Source organism: Dipodomys merriami, unplaced genomic scaffold (genome assembly GCF_024711535.1).
Source record: "Dipodomys merriami isolate MVZ:Mamm:240054 unplaced genomic scaffold, mDipMer1.0.p SCAF_28, whole genome shotgun sequence".
NCBI classification, from domain to species: Eukaryota; Metazoa; Chordata; class Mammalia; order Rodentia; family Heteromyidae; genus Dipodomys; species Dipodomys merriami.
The window spans coordinates 16104339-16129768 of NW_027204270.1; the positions used below are offsets into that span (position 1 = coordinate 16104339).

The 25430-nt window shown below is 38.6% G+C and overlaps 1 protein-coding gene across 17 annotated transcripts in view; it reads left to right on the forward strand.

Moving 5' to 3' along the window:
• The window catches only part of Eif4g3 (eukaryotic translation initiation factor 4 gamma 3), a 234209-nt gene that overhangs the window by 87106 nt on the left and 121673 nt on the right, over positions 1–25430 (forward strand). For 12 of the 17 annotated variants that reach the window (XM_070037719.1, XM_070037733.1, XM_070037735.1 and 9 more), the window contains 3 exons: positions 2076–2198; positions 15306–15414; positions 24574–25428. In XM_070037719.1, the coding sequence (XP_069893820.1) occupies positions 2076–2198; positions 15306–15414; positions 24574–25428 (1087 nt within the window). The remainder of the gene's footprint in view (positions 1–2075; positions 2199–15305; positions 15415–24573; positions 25429–25430) is intronic. The other 5 variants (XM_070037734.1, XM_070037718.1, XM_070037726.1 and 2 more) reach the window with 1 other exon arrangement.

The following is a 25430-nucleotide window of genomic DNA, read 5'->3' on the forward strand; positions in this document are numbered from 1 at the left end:
TGACAATGTGCATGCCAGCAATAGAAGTAGGAGGGTTAGTGTGTCTCATTCAGTGGGAGGTATTTCAAGTCATTTCTCACATCTTCACTTTACCACCAGTTCTAATTGGATCTCCAAGTTTGAATGTTTTTTGTGGAATAGACTTAAAAAGTGAAAGCAGAGTTGACTAAATGTATTCTGGTTTTAGCAAATAAGTTACAAGGGCTTTAGCATAGCAATCTATGCTTAAAGAGTATTGTAGTATTAACAAATTCAGATTTCAGAACATTTTACAGAAGAGTAGCTTGCAGTGTTATCTATCATAAGACACAGAATGAGTGATGTTCATAAGCAAGACAGACTCCCACATTCACATAGATGTCTTAGGATGGAGTGACATACTCATCTTGATGTGCTCTGAGTTATTAAAAATTAATGAGATTCAAATATGGACTTTGTTATTAGAAACACACTATGTACATATAATAAAGAAAACATACCTGTGCATTGTTAAAATTGCTGTCAAGAGACTGCTTTGGAGTTGCTGAGTGCACATGGTAGGTTTGGACCTGAGCAGCACTTTTGACAGCACTTTAACAGAGCAGAAAAATGAACAGAGGTGATAATGGAAATGGAAGATAGTAATAGCAAAATAGTAGATAATAGAAAGAAATAGAACTTAAAGAAGTACTTAAATAATACTTACAGACTGTGAAGGAAACAAGATATTCAATGTAGATATCTTAATTGAAGAACTATTCCAAGTCTCTGAATTCTCAGAAATTTTCAAGAATCCAAAAATCCCTTATACTCATTACTTAAGCTATTTAGGTAGTGAGCTCCTAGACTGATAAACTCCATTCTCATTATACAGCACCATACCCAATGATATCTATTAGAATAGGTAACCTTAAGAAAATGAAAATTAGGAACTGGAGAGGTGGCTCTCATCTGTAATCCTTTTTATTTTATTTTATTTTTTGCCGGTCATGGGTCCTGAACTCTGGGCCTGGGCACTGTCCCTCAGCTCTTCAGCTCAAGGCTAGCATTCTACCACTTGAGCCACAGTGTCACTGCGAGCTTTTTCTGCTATGTGGTGCTGAGGAATTGAACCCAGGACCACGTGCATGGAAGACAAGCACTCTACCACTGTGCCACCTTCCCAGCCCCCTGTAATCCTATCTTTTGGAAGGTGGAAATTTGAAGAAATGTGGTTTAGCTTCACAGCTGGCAAAAATGTTGTATAATCCTATCTCAGCAGAAAGAGCTGGGCATTGATGGCATGTGCCTGACATCTCAGCTAAGGTAGAGAAGTATAAATATGAGGGTTGTAGTTTGATCAAGTCCTATCTCAGATACAAACTAGAGCAAAATAGGTTGGATGTGTGGCTCAACAAGCACATGGCCTTAAGCTCAAGCCCCAATATACCCTGTTTCCCAAATGGAGAAGACGATACACACTATTCTGTATCTTAAATTTATTTAATGTGGTAGTATATATAAATCTGTGTCATTCTGTTTACTGGCTGTTTGGTATTTAATTGTAATGATATAGGATAATTTTGAACTATTCTTCTTGATTGACCTGTTACAATGTTTCTGTGTCTTTCCTAGGGGAAAAAAAAATATTACAGTGAGCATACGTAGATAAATGTATAAAGCTATTTGCCGGGCAGATTCCTGTGTCTAAATTATAGTGATTGTACTTTTTTTTTAATCCCATAGGACCATTTGGGGCATTTAAAACTTTAAGAGTTTTTATATTAAGACTATCTTATGAACTTCGTTTCATATAAAGCTTTTTCAGATAAAATCAGGGTATCTGATGGTGACCATGTAGAAATATTTTGCCTTTTTGATCTAGAAATTCAGCTTAAGTGGGTCACACTTTAGTTATTCTAATTAGTTTTAGAGTTGAGTTGATGGCTTAATTTCTTTGAATGACCTCATATGCTTGTGATTGAAACAGTCACACTTGCCTGATTATCAGCTTTGATAGTTGACACATGTCTCAGTTTTCACTTTAACTCATCATATGCCTGTAATCCTATGTAGACAACCCATCTGTACATCTACCATTTTATTTAACATTCTAGATAAGAATTCGAGATCCAAACCAGGGAGGTAAAGATATAACAGAGGAAATTATGTCTGGAGGTGGCAGCAGGAATCCCACTCCACCCATAGGGAGACCCACGTCCACACCTACTCCTCCTCAGGTAAGAGATAGGGAGCATGAAGTACGATTGTTCATGTGTTCACTAACCTCTGACGAGATCCTCTTTTTCTGCAGCCACTTTCTTTATATTCTATCAGCTGTCTCAGCCTCAAAAAAAAAAAAAGATGTGTTGTTTCTCTTTCCATAATGTTGTAAATACAAATTTTTATTGGTATTTCCATGTATTGTTGTCACATTCAGAACACAGATGATGCCAGTCTTCTCTCTCTCTTTCTCTTTTGATGCCAGTCTTCTTAAAGAACTCAAAAGGAGCTGCATTCCTATGAAGCCTTATCATTACACAAATAATCCTTTATGTTTTCACTATGGAACTTTCATAGTTAAATGCTGAACACACTTTTTTAATTCAGGCAATAAGGATGAGAACATAAACATTTCAAACAAACAATGTTGTTTGAGATGACTGCCTCTTATTCAGAGTATATCTAAATATATAACAGGTATATTCATCTTTCATAATACTGCATGAATTGAATGAGCCTTAGAGAGTGTTGACTTAAATTATTTAATTAAATCAGATTTACTTGACTGTAAATCTGTCAGTACTGGAGAAGACTGTGGTTATTATATTCTGCTAAGAGTTTACTTTCTTGTGTTAAAAATAGAAACTGCTGGGGTCACAGTTCAAATGGTAGAGCCATACCCTACTAAGTACAGGTTCCTGAGTTCAAACCACAGTAACTGCAGTAGAAATCAAAACATTTTAGGAGGAGAAAGCTATAATAAAAAAAGGAATCTCCTAATTTTGACAAGGCTTTAATTTCATTCCTGGGTCAATTTAAATATCAGTGATTCAGAATCAACATTTTTTGGGAGGCGGGGACCTATCCTGGGGCTTGAACTCTGGGCCTGGGTGCTGTCCCTGAGCTCCTTTTTTTCAAGACTAGTGTTCTATCACTTTGAGCCACAGCTCCACTTGAGGTTTTTGAGTGGTTAATTTGGAGATGCGTTTCATGGACTTTCCTGTCTTGGCTGGCTTCCAACTGCAATCCTCAGATCTCAGCCTCCTGAATAGTTAGGAATACAGGTGTGAGCCCACCAGCACCCAGCCCCAGTGAATTTTTAATTCTTTAAAATTAGCTGAATTTTGAGAGTCCATCAAATTAAAATAGTTAAAAGCAAAATTATGAAGGAACAGAAGGTGCTTACTTTTACTCACAGATAGCTGGGTGATAATATTGCTTAGAGCCTAATTTATAAATGAGATAAGAATGATTCAATGGAAGAGATTTCAGAATAATAAACTGTTGACCTCATTTTAGGTGTATTCACACATATAAATGTATACATGTGTATATATGTTGAAGAAAATGTTCTTAAGTATTAAGGTTACTAATAATACCTGGATGAATTTTGAGCCCTTTGAAAATTATTAAATTTGAATTATGCTAAAATTTGATGCTTTGTTGTGATGTATTTTTCTCTTAGAAATTATGTTAGTCTCTGGCTGATGATTATCTCAATCATCTCATTCAGATATGCATAATATTCTCATTTAGACATATTAGTTGTAATGTCATATTAATGATCTCTACAGAACTCATTACCACCTACTACTGTTCTCTCAGAGATGTTCCAAGTCTGAGTGATTAAGAAGGTCTTGAATGTGTATTCTGGAATATTGCCTGGAAGTAAGCATGGGACAGGCAAACTCCAATTTGAAATAATCTACTTAAATACTCTATTAAGTGTTGTTATTAGTCAGTCAGCATAGTCACATTTTAGTCAGTGTCTTCAAACATTAATCAAAATATTACAGTCACACACATACATCTACTTAATATTTTTGTTGATTTGTGTTTAACGTCCCAACTTGAAGGCATATCTTTTTGCATTAAAATTCTCTGTGTATATGTGTATATTTTATTTTATTTTTTTTTGGGTCCAGTCGTGGGGCCTGAACTCTGGGCCTGGGCGCTGTCCCTCAGCTCTTCAGCTCAAGGCTAGCGCTCTACCACTTGAGCCACAGCACCACTTCCGGCTTTTTTCCTTTTGCTTATGTGGTGCTGAGGAATCGAACCCAGGGCCTCAGGCTTGCAAGGCAAGCGCTTCTACCACTGAGCCAACTTCCCAGCCCAATATATGTGTATATTTTAAATCTTTCAAGCTTGATATTACCCTCTTTTGGTTTTAATTATAATTTTTTTTATTGTGAAAATACTGTACAGAGGGATTACAGTTACATGGGCAAGATAATGAGTACATTTCTTTTCTTTTCTTTTCTTTTTTGTCGGCCATGGGGCTTGAACTCTGGGCCTGGGCGCTGTCCCTCAACTCTTCAGCTCAAGGCGAGCGCTCTACCACTTGAGCTACAGCGCCACTTCCCGGTTTTCTGGTGGTTTATTGGAGATAGGAGTCTCATGGTCTCTCCTGCGTGGGCTGGCTTTGAACCACGATCCTCAGATCTCACCCTCCTGAGTAGCTAGGATTACAGGTGTGAGCCACCAGCGCCCGCCCGGCTCAATGAGTACATTTCTTATCAAGCATTGTAGCCTTTGGTTGCATTTTTATCATTTTATCTTCAACCACAGAAATCTTTTGCTTGCTTTCTTTCCTAGAAATGAGTATGTTTCTCTAATAATAAGGCACATCGAATACATACTTTGAGGGCATGAAGGCTCTTAATCAGTAGTTGTATTGCTGTTTTTTTGTTTATTTTTGTTTTGCTTTTCTTGTGCTGATTCTGAGGTTTGGTCTTAGAGTCCATGTACTGTCCCTGAGTTGTTTTTTTTTTTTTTTTTTTTTTTTTGCTCAAGGCTAGTGTTCTAGCAACTTAGTCACAGCTCCACTTTGGCTTTTTTGATAGTTAATTGGACATAGGTATCTCACAGGCTTTTCTTCCCCAGGCTGGCTTCAAACTGTGATCCTCAGATTTCAGCCTCCTGAGTAACTAGGATTATAGGCATGAGCCACCAGTGCCCCCACAGTTGGAGGTTTATTTTGTTTGTTTTTGTTTTTTTTGTGGTGGTTGTTCTTTGTTTTTACAGTATTAGAGTTTAAATTTAGGACCTCACCTTATTAGTTATTTACATTTGAATTTACACTTGAGCACTTAAATCTCTTTGTGTTTCCAAATGTATGAAATTCATGGGATGGACAAACAGGTCATTGCCCCTAACTTATTCTACCTACCTATTCCCTCTACCCCCAGTGCTGGGGATAGAATGTAGGGCCTTAGGACCTCAAGTAAACTAGGCAAACACTCTACCACTGAGTTACATCCCCAGCCCTTTTTAACAGAAATACTAGTGAGATTTCTTTTTTCTTTTAAAGAAAATGTAAAATCAAAGTTGTTGGTTGTTCATTTTCAGTTCTTAAATAGTAAAATAGAGCCATGCAGGTGGCTCATGCCCATAAACCTAGCTACACAGGAGGCGGTTTGAAGCCAGCCAAGGGCAGGAAAGTCCACCAATAAACTACTCAGAAAAAGCTGGAAGGCAGGGAAGTGCCCAGACCCTGAGTTCAAGCCCCAGGACTGGCAAAAAAAGTAAAATAGAAAAGAACAGGATTTTTGTTGTTGTTGTTGTTCTTTGTTTTCCTCAGCTGTTGCTAATGGAAATAAGGCAAAAGAAATTATTACACACAGGGACTGGGAAGGTGGCTCAGTGGTAAGGTGCTTGCCTTGCATACATGAGGCCCTGGGTTTGATTCCTCAGCACCACATAGGCAGAAAAAGCCGGAAGTGGTGCTGTGGCTCAAGTGGTAGAGTGCTAGTCTTGAGCTAAAGAGCTGAGGGACAGTGCCCAGGCCCAGAGTTCAGGCCCCACAGCCAACAGAAAAAAAAAATTATTACACTAAGAAATGTGCCAGCTGCCTAGTAATCTTTATGGGAACCTAAAAACTAAAAATAAATGCATGATATTATCTCAGTAAGACTTCAAAATTTGTCTACATACAGTTATTAGTTATGTGGCTTTATCAAAATTACTTGCTTTTGTTTTGTTGGGGGATACTTACTCTAGGGCATTTCATTTCAGGACCTTGATCTTGCTAGAAAAGTTGTTACCATTTGAACCACACATACTTCATTTTCCTTCAGCCAGTTTTCCAATAGGTTCATGGATTTATGCCTGGGCCTGCCTGGACTGTGATCCTTCTATTTATCCCATTTATTTGTATGGTATGGATGACAGGCATACTACATAATACCCAGCTACTGATTGAGAACAGAGCCTTTTGAACTTTTCTGCCCAGGCTGGCCTTGAAACACAATCTGCCCCATCTCCACTCCCTGAGTAGGTAGGATTATAGTGGTGAACCACTGTCCCAGTTTGAAAGTTTGTTTTTTTAATGAACTCAATATGTGCCTGTTTTTGTTTTTGTTTTTGTTTGCCAGTCCTGTGGCTTGAACTCAGGGCCTGGGCACTATCCCTGAGCTTCTTTTGTTCAAAACTAGCACTCTACCACTTGAGCCACAGTACCATTTCCAGCTTTTTCTGTTTATGTGGTACTAAGGAATTGAACCCAGGACTTCATGCATGCTAGGCAAGCACTCTACCACTAAGCCACATTCCCAGCCTCAATATTTGTCTTTATGTCTTGTCCTACCTTTTCCTTTGTTTGTCTCTGGTTTTGTAATTATCCTAATAGTAAAACATATTTATAATTTAGGAAAGGGTTATAGGACTACAGAGTAGAGAGTGAGAGAAAAGGTGTACACTAGAAATTGCTGGCATATCTTAGAAAGAATATAGCCCATGCTCAGCAATTTTAGTCTTTGGAAGAACTAACTACTTTTATACTTCATACCTTGAAAACTGTGTGTGCTGTGTTCGTTCATGTTTAAGGAAGCATAGATAATTGTATTCATGCTATGAGTTTACTAGTATGGTAATTTGTAAGTTCCTACATACAGAATTTGAAAATTATATGGTATATGAGAAATCCAGTATTTTATTTTCAGTATTGTGGTTTTTGACCTCAAGTTATTGTACTACTTAAGCTGGCACTCTTACTATTTAGCCATACCTTTAGACCTGAGTATTGCTGGTTATTTTTCAGGTAAGGTACTTGCGTATAGGCGGTACACCTATATTAGGCTTCCTAGTAGTTAGGATAGCAGGTGCCCGCCACTGTACCTAGCCCTTTGTTGAAAATGAATCTCTTAGCCTCCTTTAATCCTCCCATATGCTAGCTTTAAATTAAAATCCTAACGATCTCTGCTTCCAACTAGTTAGGATAGGTAACTAGGTTAGATAGATGTGAGCCACTGGCACCTGGCCAGTCTTAACTTTTTTTTGTCTTTTTCTTTCTTGCTTTCTTTTTGTGTGTATGTGTGTGGGGTGTGGGGTGTGGGTGTGGGTGTGGGTGCCAGTACTGGGGCTTGATCTCAGGTCCTGTGCATTGTCCCTCAGCATGTTTGACTAAGGCTGGGGGTGCTACAACTTGAGCCATAGCTCTACTTCTGGCTTTATGGTGGCTAATTGGAAATAAGAGTATCACAGATTTTCCTGCCCAGGCTTGCTTCAAACTGCGATCCTCAGATCTCAGCCTCTTGAGTAGCTAAGCTTACTGGCATGAGCCACATATAAGTCATCTATATCATAGGCAGTGATGAATTAATATCTTTTTACTTGAGGCATGTAGATGAGGTTTTTAATGATGACTATAGTCAATACAGTGAATCTTTTATTAAATTACATTGTTTTTCATCTTGGTAAAATAATTAAAATTAATATTATCCTTGACTTAAAAATGCTACTATTCAATAATGTGGAAAGACTCATAGACTTTAAATGAAGTCTGAGCTGGAGAGGATTCTGTTAGGATATTTTTTTTTTTTTTTTTTGGCCTGGTATTAGGGATTAAACTTTGGGCCTTGTGTTTTCCCTTGGCTTTTTCACTCATAGCTGACACTGTGTGGTACTACTTGAGCCATGACTCTAGTTCCACCTTTTGGTGTTGCGAGTAAGATATCCAGGGCCTCTTACTTGTTAAGCTTTTCTGTAGTTTAAAATACATTTTGCACAACTAGTAGCTCTAATTTAGAATTATGGAACAGTGTAATTTATTCTTCAAGTTTCTTTCTAAAAAAGGTTTGTAAAAATTTCTAATTATTGAAGTCATTGAAGTCAGTCTGAAAGTCTCCAGTTTCATTGCCCATAAGAATTTCCACAAGCAAGCAAATAGTGAAACAATTGTATTTAAAGCCTCTTGCAAGGTTGCTTTATAGTGTTTTGTGGGTCCAGTTGGAGTTATATTTTAGGTGTTTTTTGTTGTTGTTGTTGTTGTTGTTGATCGTGGGGCTTAAAACTCAGAGCCTGGGTGCTGTCCCAGCACTAGCACTGAAGGCTAGTACTCTACCACTTTGACCCACAACGTCACTTCCATTTTCCTGGTAATTAATTGGAGATGAGAGTCTCATGGACTTTACTGCCTGGGCTGGCCTCAAACCATAATCCTCAGATCTTAGCCTCCTAAAAACCTAGGATTACAGGTGTGAGCCACTGGGTGCCTGGCTGAAAATTTTATTTTACTAATATTTTTCTTATTGATTTATTAAGTTTATTTTCTTTTATTATTACCATCTTTAAGTAGTTATACAAAAAAGTTCCCATTGATTTATTAAGTTTATTTGGTGGGGTCGGGGGGGCTCCGGTCGTGGGGCCTGAACTCTGGGCCTGGACGCTGTCCCTCAGCTCTTCAGCTCAAGGCTAGCGCTCTACCACTTGAGCCACAGCGCCACTTCCGGCTTTTTTCTTTTTTGCTTATGTGGTGCTGAGGAATCGAACCCAGGGCCTCATGCATGCAAGGCAAGTGCTCTACCACTGAGCCACCTTCCCAGCCCGCTGGGTAATTTTTAAACAATAAAACTTTGTTTTATCAGAGTTGTGAAGGTGGATACATCCAAGTGCATGGCACCTAGCCTTCTGGCTAGAACCACTGCCACATCACATTGAGGAAGGCTCAGTATATTCTACATTATTAAAGAACTGTACTTGCTTTTGTCACAGTTCTACTGTCATATTAATTCACTTATTCCCACAATAACAGAGTTGGGAATTAAGTTTACAACAGTGAAGTTGAAGTTTGTTAATATATCTTACCATTTAGTATTTTCTAATATATACCTTAGTTTGTTTATCCCGTGATTCCATTTATTTCCACACTATCCCCAAGGTCCCCCTTCCGCAACCCCAGGCTAAGGATGGGTCCCAGGGTTTTGCACATGCTAAGGAGGCACTCTTACCACTGAGTTTCATCCCCAGCCCTGGGCTTTTTAAGACAAGATCTTGATATATACCCTATACTGACCATGAGCTTGTTCCATCTGGGAGACTGGCCTCAAACTTAGAATCCTTGTGTCTCAACCACTTGAGTGAGTGTGCCATCATGTTCAGGCATTTGTGTGCTTTTATTTCCATTACTATAATATCTTCAATATTAGTCACTTTTCTGCTGCCCAGTAGCAAAATACTACAGCCTAGGTGAACTACAAAGAAACATTTATTTTGACTCATGAGTCTGGAGTTGCAAGGGTGAAGGGCAGCATCTGGCAATAGTCTTCTTGTTACCAGAAACCTGAGGTGTATGCTGCTCATCTGCCCATGGGCTGCCTTTCTAAATTTGCTTATACTTTAGAGTTTTCACTCCTACTTTTCTTTTTGTTTGGAATGACCTTCCAATTCTTTGTCTCTTTGTCTCTTCTAATATTAGTTCTGTGATCACAATCTCAGATCACTCTACAGTGACACTCCTCTATCTCTTACTGTCTGTTTCTTATCCCACTTTAATTTTATTCATAGTATTAGCCTCTGCCTGAAATATATTCTTATTTTCTAATTTATTTTATTTTTTTATTTTTATTTTTTTTTTTGCTAGTCCTGGGGCTTTAACTCAGAGCTTGGGCACTGTACCTAAGCTTCTGGGTTTTTTTTTGTTTTTTTGTTTTTTGTTTTTGTCTGTCACGGGGCTTGAACTCTGGGCTTGGGCGCTGTCCCTGCGCTCTTCAGCTTAAGGCGAGCACTCTACCGCTTGAGCCACAGTGCCACTTCTGGTTTTCCAGTGGTTTATTGGAGATAAGAGTCTCATGGAGTTTCCTGCCTGGGCTGGCTTTGAACCTCGATCCTCATATCTCAGCCTCCTGAGTAGTTAGAATTACAGGCATGAGCCACCAGAGCCCAGCCCTAAGCTTCTTTTGCTCCAGGCTAGCACTCTACCACTTGGGCCATAGCACCATTTCCAGCTTTTTCTGCTGATGTGCTACTGCGGAATCAAACCTAGGGCTTTATGCATGCTAGGCAAGCACTCAAGCACTAAGCCACATTCCCAGCCTTACTGATTTTTTTTTAAAACAATAAAATGCCCTATGGGGTACAAGGTTTGCCATGTCTTACTCAGCACCTTGTTCTCAGCACTGACTTTGATAACATATTTATTGTTATCCTCAATGTCAGGTTGTCAGAGACTTTTGTATATAGAGAATAGGAGTTTTGTTTGAGAAGTACAAACAATAGATATTTGAAGAGGTGGGTTTTTTTTTTTGTTGTTTTGTTTTTGTGCTTGTACTGGGGCTTGAATTTGAGTGTTATTACTTGACTTTTTCACTCAAGAATGGCATTCTGCATTGGAGCCATAGCTCGTACTTCAGGCTTTTTGCCTGGTCTGGCTTTGAACTGTGACAGTCAGATCTCAGCCTCCTGAATAGCTAGGATTATAGGCATGAGCCATTGATGCTCAGCTTAGAGAAGTTTATAATGATTATAGTACACAGCTAAAATGGGCTTCTTAGACATGCTGAGTTCATTTTACTCAAGATTTTTTAAAATGTAACTATAGTCAGGAAAATTAAAGAATTAAATATCTGAACCATGTGGTTAATGCTTATACTAATCCCTATATTCTGTGATTCTGGCATTAAAATTTATTGTGTTACTTACTGTTATTATGTTACTTACTGTTACTATTTATTACTTAACATTACATAATCTATTCTACATTATTACCTGTGAAGTAAAATCAGTCATTCCATGTATGGTTGACAGCCTTACAGGTTGCATGCCCAACTTTTTCTTTAATTTTTATGCTCATGTGTATCACAAGCATTTCAAACTTTAGGCCTGAGTTTTATATTCTTCCTCTCCCTGGCCCCTTGGACTCTGTGTCTCTTTCATGCTTTCTATCTCAGTGACTTCACATATCTTAGCAAGCAAAAATTAATGAGTTTCTTTTTTACCCCTCATTGATAACTTCCCATTCATTATCAGTTACATTATCTATTTTCACTGCCAGTTTACCTCCTCTATTTAAATAAAATCCAATCTCTATTAGCACACAATAACTTCCTATAGATTCTTGCAATAATATTCAATAGTATTCTTCTGAATGCTCTGCCTCCCCCAGTTCATCATCCATTAGTAGACAGAATTAACTTCTTAAAGTGTTAATCTGATTTATATCACACTGCTGCTTAAAATCTATTGTTGGTAAGAAATGTACTCATTATCTTGCCCATGTAATTGTAACCCCTCTGTACAGTATTTTCACAATTAAACAAAACCTGTTACTGGTTTTCCATTGCTATGAAATTAGACTAAAACCCTTCCTTGGTGTGGCCTAATAGGCCCTGTCTATTCTGTCATGCCTTTCTCCTTTTACCTCTTACTTTGTTCCACAAGCTGGTTGTGTAAGAACTTTCATACATGATGTTCTCATGTCTGAGATGTGGTACCTTCTTTCATATCTTCTATGAACCTGTGTTCACAGTGACTTCTCAGACTCCTTGTCTGATCAAAAATCATACCTCACGTTAAACATTATCTCTCTCAACTCTGGAATAGTATGTATAACATGGAACTCCACTTTGAGAGCACATCAGGGGGCTAGGAATGTGGCTTAGTGGTAGAGTGCTTGCCTAGCATGCATGAAGCCCTGGGCTTGATTCCTCAGTACCATGTAAACAGAAAAAGCTGGAAGTGTTGCTTGTGGCTCAAGTGGTGGTAGAGTGCTAGCCTTGAGCAAAAGAAACTCAAGGACAGTGCCCAGGCCCCAAGTTCAAACCTCAGGACTGCCCCCCCCCAAAACCCCCCAAACAACAAAAAATAAAAGAGAGAGAAAGAGATGGGGGGGGGGGGAGGGAGAGACACGCATCAGCTAGGTACTGGTGGCTCAGGCCTGTAATCCTGAGTATGAGGCTAAGATCTGAGGATTGTGGTTTGAAGCCAGCCCAAAAGTCCATGAGATTTTCCAGTAAATCACAGAAAAAGCCAGAAGTGGCACAGTGGTTCTTGTGGTAGAGTGTTAGCCTTAAGCAAAAAGAAGCCCAGGGATAGTGCCCAGACCTAGAGTTCAATCCCTGTTATTGGCAAAAAAAAAACAAACCCAACAACAAAAAAACAAAGGAAGGTAATCTTTATCATTCTCCAGCACTTTAATGTATAGAGCCTTGTTATAGTGATTAACCACAGTTCAGAATGGAATTTCATTTCTTGATTATAACCAGAAATCTCTGATCTTGCTGTCCTTTAAACTTCCATCACTATAGTTGAAAAAGGCTAAACATCAATAGGATCCTTGATTTTAAAAGTTTTAGAGGAGTGGGATTTGGTATTACTACATCTTAGGTTACAATTGATGCAATTTGGGAGGAGTTGTTACCAACTTAACTCTCCTTTTTTAACTTTTTACTGTATGCTTGCATTTGGAACTGTTATCTAACTAGTGTGTTAGGTCTAAGTCCTTTCTTAAGAGCCTTTAAACAAAAATGCCTCCTAAGGCTTTATTAATTTAAAAATGTTTGTGTAGGGCTGGAGATGGGAGTGTAGCTTAGCGCTAGAGTTCTTGCCTTACATAATTGAGGCTTGGGTTAAATCACCATCACCAACATGCGCACACAAAGAGGAAGCTCAAGAGGAAGAGACTCTGTCTCAAAAAGATATATAAATATCAGCAGCCGGGCACCGGTGGCTCACACTTATAATCCTAGCTACTCAGGAGGCTGAGATCTCAGGATCATGGTTCAAAGCCAGCCCAGGCAGGAAACTCCATGAAACTCTTTTATCTCCAATAAACCATCAGAAAACCGAAAGTGTCGCTGTAGCTCAAGTGGTAGAGCACTAGCCTTGAGCTGAAGAGCTGAGGGACAGTGCTCAGGCCGAGTTCAAGCCCCACGACCGACCAAAAAAAAAAAAAAAATCAGAGGCAAAAAGGGCAATTGTCTCTTTTATATGATGTGAAATAGTTTAGACTGATAAGTCCTTCAATCTATTTAAATTTTTACTGTCTTAAACTTATCTTTTCCGTAGATATCATTTTGCTGATATATATTTGTATTGTTATTTTCTCAGACAAGTGGAGTATTTTCTTTGCTTCAGGTTGACTATACAGTTTATGATTTTTTCCCCCTTAGGAAATATTGGCTATGTACTAAATACTATATAACATGCAGTATTTGTAAAACTGTTTGCAGCCAGTAGAATTGAATAGTCTATTTTCATTTTCAGCTATGAAGCCATCCTAATTTTAATTTTTCATGATTCAAAATAAAAGAAAAAAATTTTTCTTTAGAAGTAAAATTGTAGACTATGAGCACTCTCATGGTCTAATGAATAGGTGAAATAGCATTTTCCCTTGTCTATTTTACAAATGTATAGTAATATAAATTGTACAGTGAACACTCTAAAAAGCATTATTAACTCAAATAATATTTGTCATCATGAATGATATATGTTCTTTAACCTATATTCCCACTTCAAGAATTTAAAGTGCAACTACTGATTTGAAGATGTATTTGAATTTTTATTTCTTTTTTTTTTTTTTTTTTTTTTTGTCTTTTCTTTTTTGGTACTGGGGATCGAACCCAGGACGTTGCACTTGCTAGGCAAGCGCTTTGCCACTGAGCTACATCCCAGCCCAATTTTTATTTCTTTATTTTGGTGGTTGTGGGGTTTCAACTCAGCGAACACCCCTCTCCCTCCCCCTAAATAACTTGTTATTTTTCAGATAAAGTCTTTTTCAGAGCCATCCTTGGACTCTGATGCATCTCCCTAAATTTCCCAGGTAGCTGGAAATGCATATGTGTACCTTCATATCTAGTTTGTTTGTCGAGATGGGGTTTCATGACTTTTTGTCAAACCGTGATCTTCATATTGATCTCTGCCTACTGAGTTTCTGATGCTAAAAAGTGTGAGCCATGACATCTTAAAAGTATTTATTGCTAAATTTCTATTTTATATGACCTGCCTGCCTAAATTTACCCACATCCTAATTTCTTTTACCTTCCCACTCTTGCATACCTGCACACACAATACACACAAATAAAGAATTGTGCTGGGAGCTCTGCTAGCAAGATCAGAAATTCAGCTACTAACAGCTGAACTTAGATCAAGTAGACACACAGCTTTGTTTTGTGGCTTTTGTGTAACTCTCAAACCCAAAAGAACACCTGATGATATGGAATGACTATTTTGGTTTTTTTCTGTGTAATTCTGTTCCAAGTTGTGCAGTGATTTTGATTTTCTTAACCTACTAGCTTTGATTCTGTTAGGTATTCAGGTAAAGAGCCAGATACTTTACTTGGATTCTTGATTTTTGAAAAATACCGTACTAAAGATAATTAAATTGAAAGTATATTTAAATAGTTTATGGAAAGCAATTAATCTATGTAATTATAAGGATATTAATAGTAGTCAAGACATTTCAATGCTTTCATGAATCAGTAACTGGTTTTTAAACCTTTCACATTCCTGTTGTCCTGCTTTCCTGGGTAGTTTAGACGTTAAGTTTACTAAGCCCTTGGTTCTTTAGAAGGTCATTAAGATCCTCTCAAACAAGACATCTATTGTTGATGTAAAGCCCACTTATCCTTAGAAGGAACCACAGAGTGAAGTAACACTTTTTGTCTTTCTTGTGTGGTTAATGGTAATCTCTCTTCTTCTTCCTTTCCTGCAACCTCTTCCTGTCTCTACTCTTGTCTCCCATGTATTCCTCCAATTTGTTATATTGGCCTATATTTTTGTCCTTGCTTTCCTCCTTTTACTTTTTGTGACCTTCTGCCCCTTTGCCTCCCCTCCACCCCTCTTGGGTTCCATGTTGCTAGATTTTATGTTCGCACGCTCATTATCACCCTTTTTTGTACTTCAACTCCCAGCAGCTGCCCAGCCAGGTCCCTGAGCACAGCCCTGTGGTTTATGGGACTGTGGAGAGCGCTCATCTTGCTGCCAGCACCCCTGTTACTGCACCTAGCGACCAGAAGCAAGGTTTGTGTATGACTGTTTTCCTCCCTCTTACCTTTGGTGTCTTTTACTGATTATATTGCCCTAAGCCTACATTAAGCATAAAAAAGTATTTTTAGAAAACTAAAGTAGGAATGATTATAAAATATTTTCCTACATAAGACCTTTCTAGAATAACACAGATTTATGTAATTAAAAATATGTCTTGTGTATGTGGCTTCCTTTACAAAAGAGAATATTTTTACGACATTGGGCTTCTGTAAGTGGTTGGAGAGAGAACATTGCATTCAGATGGGGCTTCAAGGAGCTGTAGTCACTTCCCTTGTGGTTCCCAGGGCCTCCATTGTGCCACAGAACAGAAAAGCTGAAGCTGTTGTGAGGACACACTCAGCAAATTGTTTTATTCCTGTTGACCTTGAACATAAGATATCTTGCATTTGTAGACAAATATATGCCTTCTGGAATACAAATAAAAATATTTAAGGTTTGGGGGTGTGACTCAAGCAGTAGAACACCTGTCTAGTGAGCAGAAAGCCCTGAAAAAATTACTTTTTAAAAAAAATATCACTTTAAGGGAAAGTGAGATTATATAGTCTTTCTGGTGCAGTTGGGTTTTAGCTTCACTTTCACTTCAGCTGGGAAATCATTTTCAGCAGGCAGAGAGAGAAGCCAGTGACTATGAACTGCCTGCCAGTGTCTGAATTTTAAAGAGATAGACAGAATTCAATTTACCTACCTTCTTGAACGATTCATTCCTCCATACCTCTTACTCTTCTTTAGTTGGCTATTAGTAAATGTACTTTCTACAAATTAATTTGTTAAAGAAATGGCCCATAAAGTAGAGGTGGGGTTTTTGGTTAAGCTGCCAATTAATCATACTAAGCTTTCTGAAAGATCAACTGTGACATATAACTTCAATGCTTTGTTTGTTTGTTTAAATAAAGTATTTTGAAAATAGAAAAGTTGGGGCTGGGAAGTTGGCTCAGTGGTAGAGTGCTTGCCTTGCATGCATAAGGCCCTGGGTTGGCAGGAAGTGGCACTGTAGCTCAAGTGGTAGGGCGCTAGCCTTGAGCTGAATAGCTGATGGACAGCGCCCAGGCCCAGAGTTCAGCCTCCATGACCGATACCACACACACAAAAAAGAAAATAGAAAAGTTTTCCCCATTGTGTATTAAGCTAGTAAAAAAAAAAAAAGTACTTGAACAAAGGCAAGACCTATATTGTTTGCTATATAGGAAAGTCTTAAAAGAAAAGATAGAAAATGAAGGTCTAACTTGGCACACTTAAAATTGCACTGCCAAGGAAGTGGTACTGTGGCTCAAGTGGTAGAGCACTCTACCACTGAGCTGAAGAGCTTAGGGACAGCTTCCAGGCTCAGAGTTCAAGCCCCAGAGTTCAGGTTCCACAACCAACAACAACAACAACAACATTGCACTGCCAGGTACTTATTTTAGTTAAATGCTTTAGTTAAAGGAGGATGGGGACACACACACACACACACACGCACGCACGCACGCACGCACGCACGCACGCACGCACGCACGCTGAAAGTTAAACTTTTCAATACTAAAGCCATTCTCAGTGCAGAAGTGTTTCTCACAGCTTTTAGAGAAGGCCATTCCTTTCCCATCACCACCACAATAAAACCTGTGTTTCTGTTGTTGCTTTTTTTTTTTAATTTTTTTTAAATTTTATTTGTGAACATACTGTACAGAGGGGTTACAATTACATGGGCAGGATAATGCGTACATTTCTTACCAAGCATTGCAGCCTCCTACTTTGGTTTACCCTTCACATCCCTTCCCAGCCTCCCCCCTCCCCCCCAATCCCAATCCTTCCCCCCCCCCCCCCCCCCCACGTTGTGAAGCTCGTTTTGGGCATGACAACTTGTACTTCTCATTATTGCAACAGGTCCGCCAGTATCTGTTGTTGCTTTTTGAGATAGTGTTTTACTTTGTAGCCAACAGTGGCCTCCAACTTAGAATTTTTTTGTCTTTTGCCTCCCAAGTGCTAGAATGGGTATGGGCCCCCATATCTGGTGATGAAGAAATTGTAAGCCAAAATTTAGGATGTTTTTTAGTAATTATTAGTCTTTTCCTTAAAACTTCTTAACTCTTCTGCAAAAACCATAATGCCTTCCATACAAAGTAGTTATGATAAGATATGTGCTTATATGCTAAGCTTATTTAGTATTTCCTATACTACAAGACTTTAAAATTTCTTTCTTTCTTAATTTCTTTCTTTCTTTCTTTTCTTTCTTTCCTTCTTTCTTTCTTTCTTTCTGTCTTTCTTTCTTTCTTTCTTTCTGTCTGTCTGTCTCTCTCTTTTTCTCTCTCTCTCTCTTTCTCTTTCCCTTCCTTCCTTCCTTCCTTCCTTCCTTCCTTTCTTTCTTTCTTTCTTTCTTTCTTTCTTTCTTTCTTTCTTTCTTTCTTTCTTTCTTTCTTTCTTTCTTTCTTTCTTTCTTTCTTTCTTTCTTTCTTTCTTTCTTTCTTTCTTTCTTTCCCCCTTCCCTTCCCTTTTCTTTCAAGTGTGCCAGTCCTGGGGCTTGAACTCAAAGCCTATGTGCTGTCCCAGAGTTTTCTTTGATCAAGGCTTAGCACTTACCTCTTGAGCCACAGCTCTACCTCCAGAGAAGAGTCTCATGAAGTTTTTTGCCTGGGCTGACTTTGAACTGTGATCCTTAGAGTTCAGCCTCCTGAAGAACTGGATTACAAGCCCCCAGCTAAATCATTTTATTTACAATTTCCTCTATAACTATGCTATTTAAAAAAATTATTACAAACTCGGATTCTGTCTTGTCTGGTAGCATCATATATGGTACTGTTACTTTTGCAGATATTCTGTGAAAAAGAATACCAAGATTTCTAGGCTATGATATCCCTCAAATTTGTCATGTTTAGGCCTAGATTTCCAGAAGGAGAAATAAAAAATGCTTTAATTCTATATAGTTTTTTCATGCTTTCTTTTAGCTTAGAGGAAATTTGAATAACAAAATTGACTTCTCAGGATTACCCTGAAATTTAAAAGTAGTATTTTTTTAAAATACATTTAATTGAACTTACAAGGGACTACTGTCATCTTCTGCTTACCAGAAACACAGCAGCTAATTTCTTATTTTACCAGTAGCTTTTTTGTTTTGTTTGTTTTTAACCAGTAGACTTTTTTTTTTTTTTTTAAACTGTTCCTGGGGCTTGAACTGTGGGTTTTGGTGCTGTCCCTGAGCCTCTTTGTGGTCAAGCCACAGTACCACTTCTGGCTTTTTAGAGTATATTGGAGATAAGAGTCTCACAGATGTTCCTGCCCAGGCTGGCTTCAAACTGTGATCCTTAGGTCTCCACCTCCAGAGTAGCTAGGATTACAGGCATGAGCCATCTGTGCCCTGCTCCTTGAGACTCTTTATCTCCAATTAACTACCAAAAAGTTGGAAGTTGAGCTATAGCTCCAGAAGTTGAGCACTAGTCTTGAGCAAAAAACCTCTACGCCAGTTCCCAGACCCTGAGTTCAAGCCCCAGTATATACACCAAAAGAGAAGGCTGGGCAGGGGGCCAGTAGGCAGTCAGGAAGGAAGGGAAGGGCATACCAGTTTTTGGAGATAATACTATTTTCTTTTTAAAATTATAGATAGAAAGATTTACTGTTTGCAAAGATTGCTTTTTAAAAACCCTGTAGCAGTTTTTTTTTTTTTTTTCTCTCAGTGAAAAAGAGTCAGTACAGATTTGTACTAGGTAACAATTTCATCTTAGCTCCAAAATGTCCTTCCTGCTTGATTCACCTAAATACATAAGATATTGGTAAGTCTTCACTTCCTACAGTGAATTGGACCAGTGTGGACTTTGGCACTATTCTCATTCTGAGCATTTGTTAGTTGTGTGACTTGGCCCTATGGATATTTTCTAAAGGCCTCATTTTCCTTTTCTGTAAAATAGGAAGGTGCAGTTTAATCCAAGTGATGGATGTAAGAATTATACATTTAGTCTAGGAAGTGCTTAATAAATGGTGTAATTATTTATCTTTTCAATCCAGGGCATGTATGGCTAATTGATACAAAGATCAATAACCCATACATCTCTTTAAGTCTTATTACTCATTGTGCTTGCTAACTATACCTGGTGTGGTAATGAACTGAATTATCATGAAACTTACTCATTCAGAGAAACATTGCTCTAGGTGGTCTCTGTTGACATTTAGGACAGAATACCTTTTGCCAAGTGAGATTGCAGTATACTTGGCCTGTTCTTTGCCTACTGAGTTAAAATAGTATCTCTTGGGGCTGGGAAGGTGGCTCAGTGGTAGAGCACTTGCCTTGCATGCTCGAGGCCCTGTGTTCGATTCCTCAGCACCACATAAGAAAAAAGCCAGAAGTGGTGCTGTGGCTCAAGTGGTAGAGCACTAGCCTTGAGCTGAAGAGCTGAGGGACAGCGCCCAGGCCCAGAATTCAGGCCCCACGACCAGACCCCCCCTCCCCCTCCCAAAAAATAGTATCTCTTGGCAGTTGAGAGACTGGTGGTAATCAGAAGCACATCTAGGCCATTAGTTCTACCATAATATGAGAATAAAATGGAACAGTTTTAGGGGCTGGGTATGATGACACCTGACTAATTCAGCTCCTTGAGAAGCTGAGATTTAGAGGATTGTGGTTCAAGGAAAACCTTGATAACTGCCCCCCACTCCCCATGTCTCAGCAAACAAGCCAGGTGGGGTAGAATACTTCTGTAATCCCAAGTTTATGGTGAACACAGATTTAAAGGCTCATTGGTGAGGCTAGCCTTGGAAATAAAGCCATAGCTCAAATTGTAGTATTCTTGCTAACACAAGGCCCTCAATTTGAACTCAGCACTTCCACAAAAAGAGGGAACAGTTTTATCCTTGTTATAAATTTGACACACTTATTGCAGAAACTATGATAATCAGAATCTTTCATTACTCTGCCCTAATAAACTAATGTACATATATTAATTTTGGATAATTTCTTAAAGTTACCAAATTGTGCTTAAGCTCTATACACACTTTTGTTTCCTCCTTTAAAAAAAAAGTCATATGATTTTTATTCATTTTTCAGTCTGTTCTGAGGCTTGAACTCTCAGGGACTGGGGCGTTCCTGAGCTCTTCAGCTCAAGGCTAGTGATCTACTACCTTTTTTTTTTTTTTTTTTTTTTTTTTTTGCCAGTCCTGGGGCTTGAATTCAGGGCCTGGGCACTCTCCTTGAGCTTCTTTTGCTCAAGGCTAGTTCTCTACCACATGAGCCACAGCACTACTTCTGTTTTTTTCAGTTTATGTGGTACTGAGGAATCAAACCCAGGGCTTCATGCATGCTAGGCACTCATTCTACCACTAAGCCATATTCCCAGCCCCCAGCCTTTTTTCTTTATGTGTCAGTGAGGAATTGAACCCAGGGCTTCATGCATGCTAGACAAGCACTCTTAGCACTAAGCCACATTTCCAGCCCTAGTGCTCTACCACTTTAAGCCACAGTGCCACTTCCAGTTTTCTGGTAGTAATAGGAGATGAGTCTCAAGGATTTCCCTACCCAGGCTGGCTTTGAACCACAATCTTTAAATTTCAGTCTCCTGAGTAGCTAGAATTACAGGTGGCCTAGCTCACATGCTTTTATTATTACCAACTTTTTAACTAAATAATCTTAAAAACCTATTTTAAATACTATTATATGCCCATTATATACCCAGGCCATTATTTATTTACTTGTTGAACATTTTAGTTTATCTCCCCCTTATAGTGTCATTTCCATGTTGTAGACTTATTGCACATTTTAAAATGATTACATCCGTAGGAAAGAATTGTAAAGATGGAATTCCTTCTCAAAGATGGCCAAATTCTTAATAGTGAAAATCTATTTAGAGGGATTAAATTTTTTTAATCTAGGTCTATTACTTTTAAAGAATGGTTTAGATGATTATTTCAGAGTGAGGCACTCCCAAAATAAGCTTTGTTTTATTTTTATTTAGCTAATTTATTTGTCATTCAGTCTTGGAGCTTAAACTGAGGACTTTCAGCTGTCACTTGGTGTTTTAACTCAAGTCTAACACACTACCACTTGATCCATGCCTTCACTTCTGGCTTTTTGGTAATTAAGAGAGAAGAGTCAGGTTGGAAAGGTGGCACAGTGGTAGAGTGCTTGCCTTGCATGCATGAGGCCCTGGGTTCAATTCCTCAGTACCACATAAGCAGAAAAGCTGGAAGTGGTACTGTGGCTCAAGAGTCTCTCAAGAGCTGAGGGACAGAGGGACAGCTGAGGTCCAGAGTTCAGGCCCCAGGACCAGAAGAAAGAGACAGACAGAGACATAGAGAGAGAGAGATCTCTCAGAATCTCCATCCTCAGATCCTAGACTCCTGAATAGTTAGCATAGGTGTGAACCACCAGCACATGGCTCTAATTTTCCTCCCTTCCTCTCCCTCCCCCTCTCCTCCTCCCCCTCTCATCCTCCCCCCTTTCCTTTTTGGGGGTGGTGGTGGTAGTGGGGCTTGAACTTGTCCTGGGCTCTATCCCTCAGCTCTTCAGCACATGGAGAGTGTTCTACCATTTGAGCCATAGCGCTACTTCCAGTTTTCTGGTGGTTAATTGGAGATAAGTCTCATGGCCTTTCCTAGGCTGGCTTTGAGCCATGATCCTCAGATTTCAGCCTCCTGAGCAGCTAGGATTATAGGTATGAGCCACAGGCACCCAGCTTCTAATTTTCTTAATGGAGAATTGTTTTTTTTAAGATTGTATATACAAATCTTATTAGTCCTAGAACTGCTTTTATTTGATTTTTCTGTAAGCACTAATTTTATTTCTTTTTTTTTTTTTTTTTTTTTTTTTTGTCAGTCGTGGGGCTTGAACTCTGGGCTTGGGCTCTGTCCCTCAGCTCTTCAGCTCAAGGCGAGCACTCTACCACTTGAGCTACAGCGCCACTTCCGGTTTTCTGGTGGTTTATTGGAGATAGGAGTCTCACGGGCAGTCTCCTGCCCGGGGTGGCTTTGAACCGAGATCCTCAGATCTCAGCCTCCTGAGTAGCTAGGATTACAGGCGTGAGCTACCAGCGCCCGGCTACTAATTTTATTTCTTAAAATTAATCATTAGATTGTTAATGAAAGAATTGCTGTCTTCTGTTTCTTTTTAATTATTTCATCTAGGTTTCATTTATTAGTCATCAAGTAGTATTCTGATACTTTTTATTCTGAAATGTAGTTTGTGTGACCCATGTAATAGTTACTCTTGAAAGTCTGAAATTATTTTAATCAGATATTTTTAAAAACATGTTCCATATAGAAAATATATAACTATATAAATTGAAATTTTATTTCTCTGTTAAAATATTCTTCCTTGTCCAGCCATTGTAAGGTTTGGCAGAGAGGTGATTTGTTTTATTTCACTAATAAATATATATAGTCTAGCCTTAGAAGCTGTAGTTTGTATTTCTGTGCCCATCAGTTAAAGTGAATTCTAAGTCGAGTAAGTATAAAAGTAAATTAACTGTCAGTGGAATAATGGTAATATATGACTGTAGAAATCATGATTTTATTATGATTAACAACATATTTTCTTCCAAAGAATTAACTACAATTTGGTATAGAGTCAGTTTCACTAATTCGTAGAGAATCAAGGAAGCTTGGCGTTGGTGGGTCAGGCCTATAAGCCTAGCTATTTGGGAGGTTGTGGTCAAGGAGGATCATTCTTCTAGACAAGCCCTAGCAAAATTGCTGGAGAAATTCCCATTTCAGGACAAGAAGCTGGGTGTGGTGATGGTGTGTATCTGTAGTCCTAGCTACTGAAAACAGTGTAAAATTAGAGGTGTGGGCCAGGCAAAAAGATTCTGTTTCAAATATAAGCAGTGTATAAAAAAGTTGGAGGCATGACTTAATTTAGACTGACTGTTTAGCTATCATGAAGTTTTGAGTTCAACCCAGCACTGCCAAGAATTCTGGAGGAGAAAGTGTCTTTCAGTTTAGAATGTGTTGTGGTAGTTTTTCAACGTTCGGTTTTTGTGATGGTTTTGATGAAAACATGTACATATCAGGTTTTCCTGTGAATCCCTTTGTTGTGTTAAGCACAAGGGTGAAAATCTCAGTCTACCTTGTTTTCATCTGATGAAGAATGAATTACAAATCAGCTTACTGTGAAGTTAAAAGTGGCTTTATTTTTCCGCTATTGTTACATTTCTCCTTTTTCCCTCTTAATCTTATTCTCTTTATACTCATGTATTCTCTTTATACTCATGTATATTTTAAATAGTATTTAAAATATTTAAGCCATAACTATTCTGTTTTATTTGAGTATTAACTTTAGCTTCTCCTTGAAGAATTATTTTACATAGGAAAACACAAGATAAATTTCCACTAATTTCTAAACTAGTTTATATATTCAACAATATGAGTTGCTAATAAGTAACAGTGTTATGGCTTATCTTAAATTTTGTACACATCATTTTTTAAGTTACCATCACATGTAGGAATATATAGAAAAAAGGAAACAATCTTTTTATAATAATTTAATTTCCAATTATTTTTCCTTGTTCTTTTCTGACACTGTAATATGTCCTTGAGAGTTTCTTCAGGGAACAAGGTGTAGCAGGGATGAAAATCACTCAGGAGGCTGAGGCAGGAAGATTGTGAGTTCAAGGCCAGCCAGGTCTAAATAGCAATACCCTGTTTCAAAAATTTGGGGGATTAGAGAAAGAAAGGAATTAAGTTGTTTTTTTTTTTTAAACAACAGGTTTTTCCATTACACTCTTTTATTTTATTTTATTTTATTTTTGGGTCCAGTCATGGGGCCTGAACTCTGGGCCTGGGTGCTGTCCCTCAGCTTTTCAGCTCAAGGCTAGCGCTCTTTTTGCTTATGTGGTGCTGAGGAATCGAACCCAGGGCCTCAGGCATGCAAGGCAAGCGCTCTACCACTGAGCCACCTTCCCAGTCCTCCATTATACTCTTGACATAATCTTGTAAAGAAGTGATTCTTACTCTAAAATAAGATTGATATGTAATGGGCGTTAAATAATAGTGGATAAAACCAGAAAACAAATATGACCTGTGTTTTTGGAATACAGAATAAGTATTTTATTGCTTTCTATTTTGTCAGTGATTTAGTCCAAAAGATAAGATAAAAAAGATAAAAGACAACTAAGGCAATATAGTGTAATCTCTGATTCAAGAATGATTCTTAAAACTCTTGTTTTTTTACTTCTCTAGAAGAGAAAAGCAAACGAGATCCAGTGTTAAAGACTACTTCTCCAGTCCTTAGGCTAGTCCTTAGTGGAGAGAAGAATGAACAAGCAGGAAAGACACCTGAGACCGCTACAGTAGAGTCCACATTAGAGATTCCTCTGCCTCCATCACCTCCCACTGTTTCTCCAGATGGTGGAAGTTCAGTTGCTTCCCCTGACTCTGCTACTCTCAGTAGCCAACTCATATTCACTAGTCCTGTAGATGACAGATGTGAACTCTCTTCCTTGAAAGAAGATACAATTCCTCTACCCAGCACCACATCTTGCACAGCAACATCAGACCATTCACCATCAGTAGAAATTAATGATGATATATGTAAGAAAACCTGTACCGTAGCAACTAATGATATTCCACTGATTTCTAGTACTAACCTAATTAATGAAATGAATGGAATTAGTGAAAAATTACCAACCACAGAAAGCATTGTAGAAATGGTGAAACAAGAAGTGTTGCCATTGACTCTTGAGTTGGAGATTCTGGAAAATCCCCCAGAAGAAATGAAAATGGAGTGTATCACTGCTGCCATCACCCCTCCTATAGTTGCTTCCTTTTCTCCAGCTCCTCCAACTCCTCCAGCTTCTCCTCCCACTGCAGTCCTTGTTTCTGCTGCCGCCACAACTGGTGCTGCTTCAGGTACCCCCACTGCAGTCCAGAGAATCTTAGAAGAAGAGGAAGAAGAAGAAGAGGAGGAGAGCATAAGAACTTGCCTTGGTGAAGATACAAAAGAGATTCCAAGCAAATTAGAGGTAGAAGCAGATGGGCAAACAGAAGAGATTGTGGATTCTCTGAATTTGAATTCAAGAAAGAGCCCTGTCCCAGGT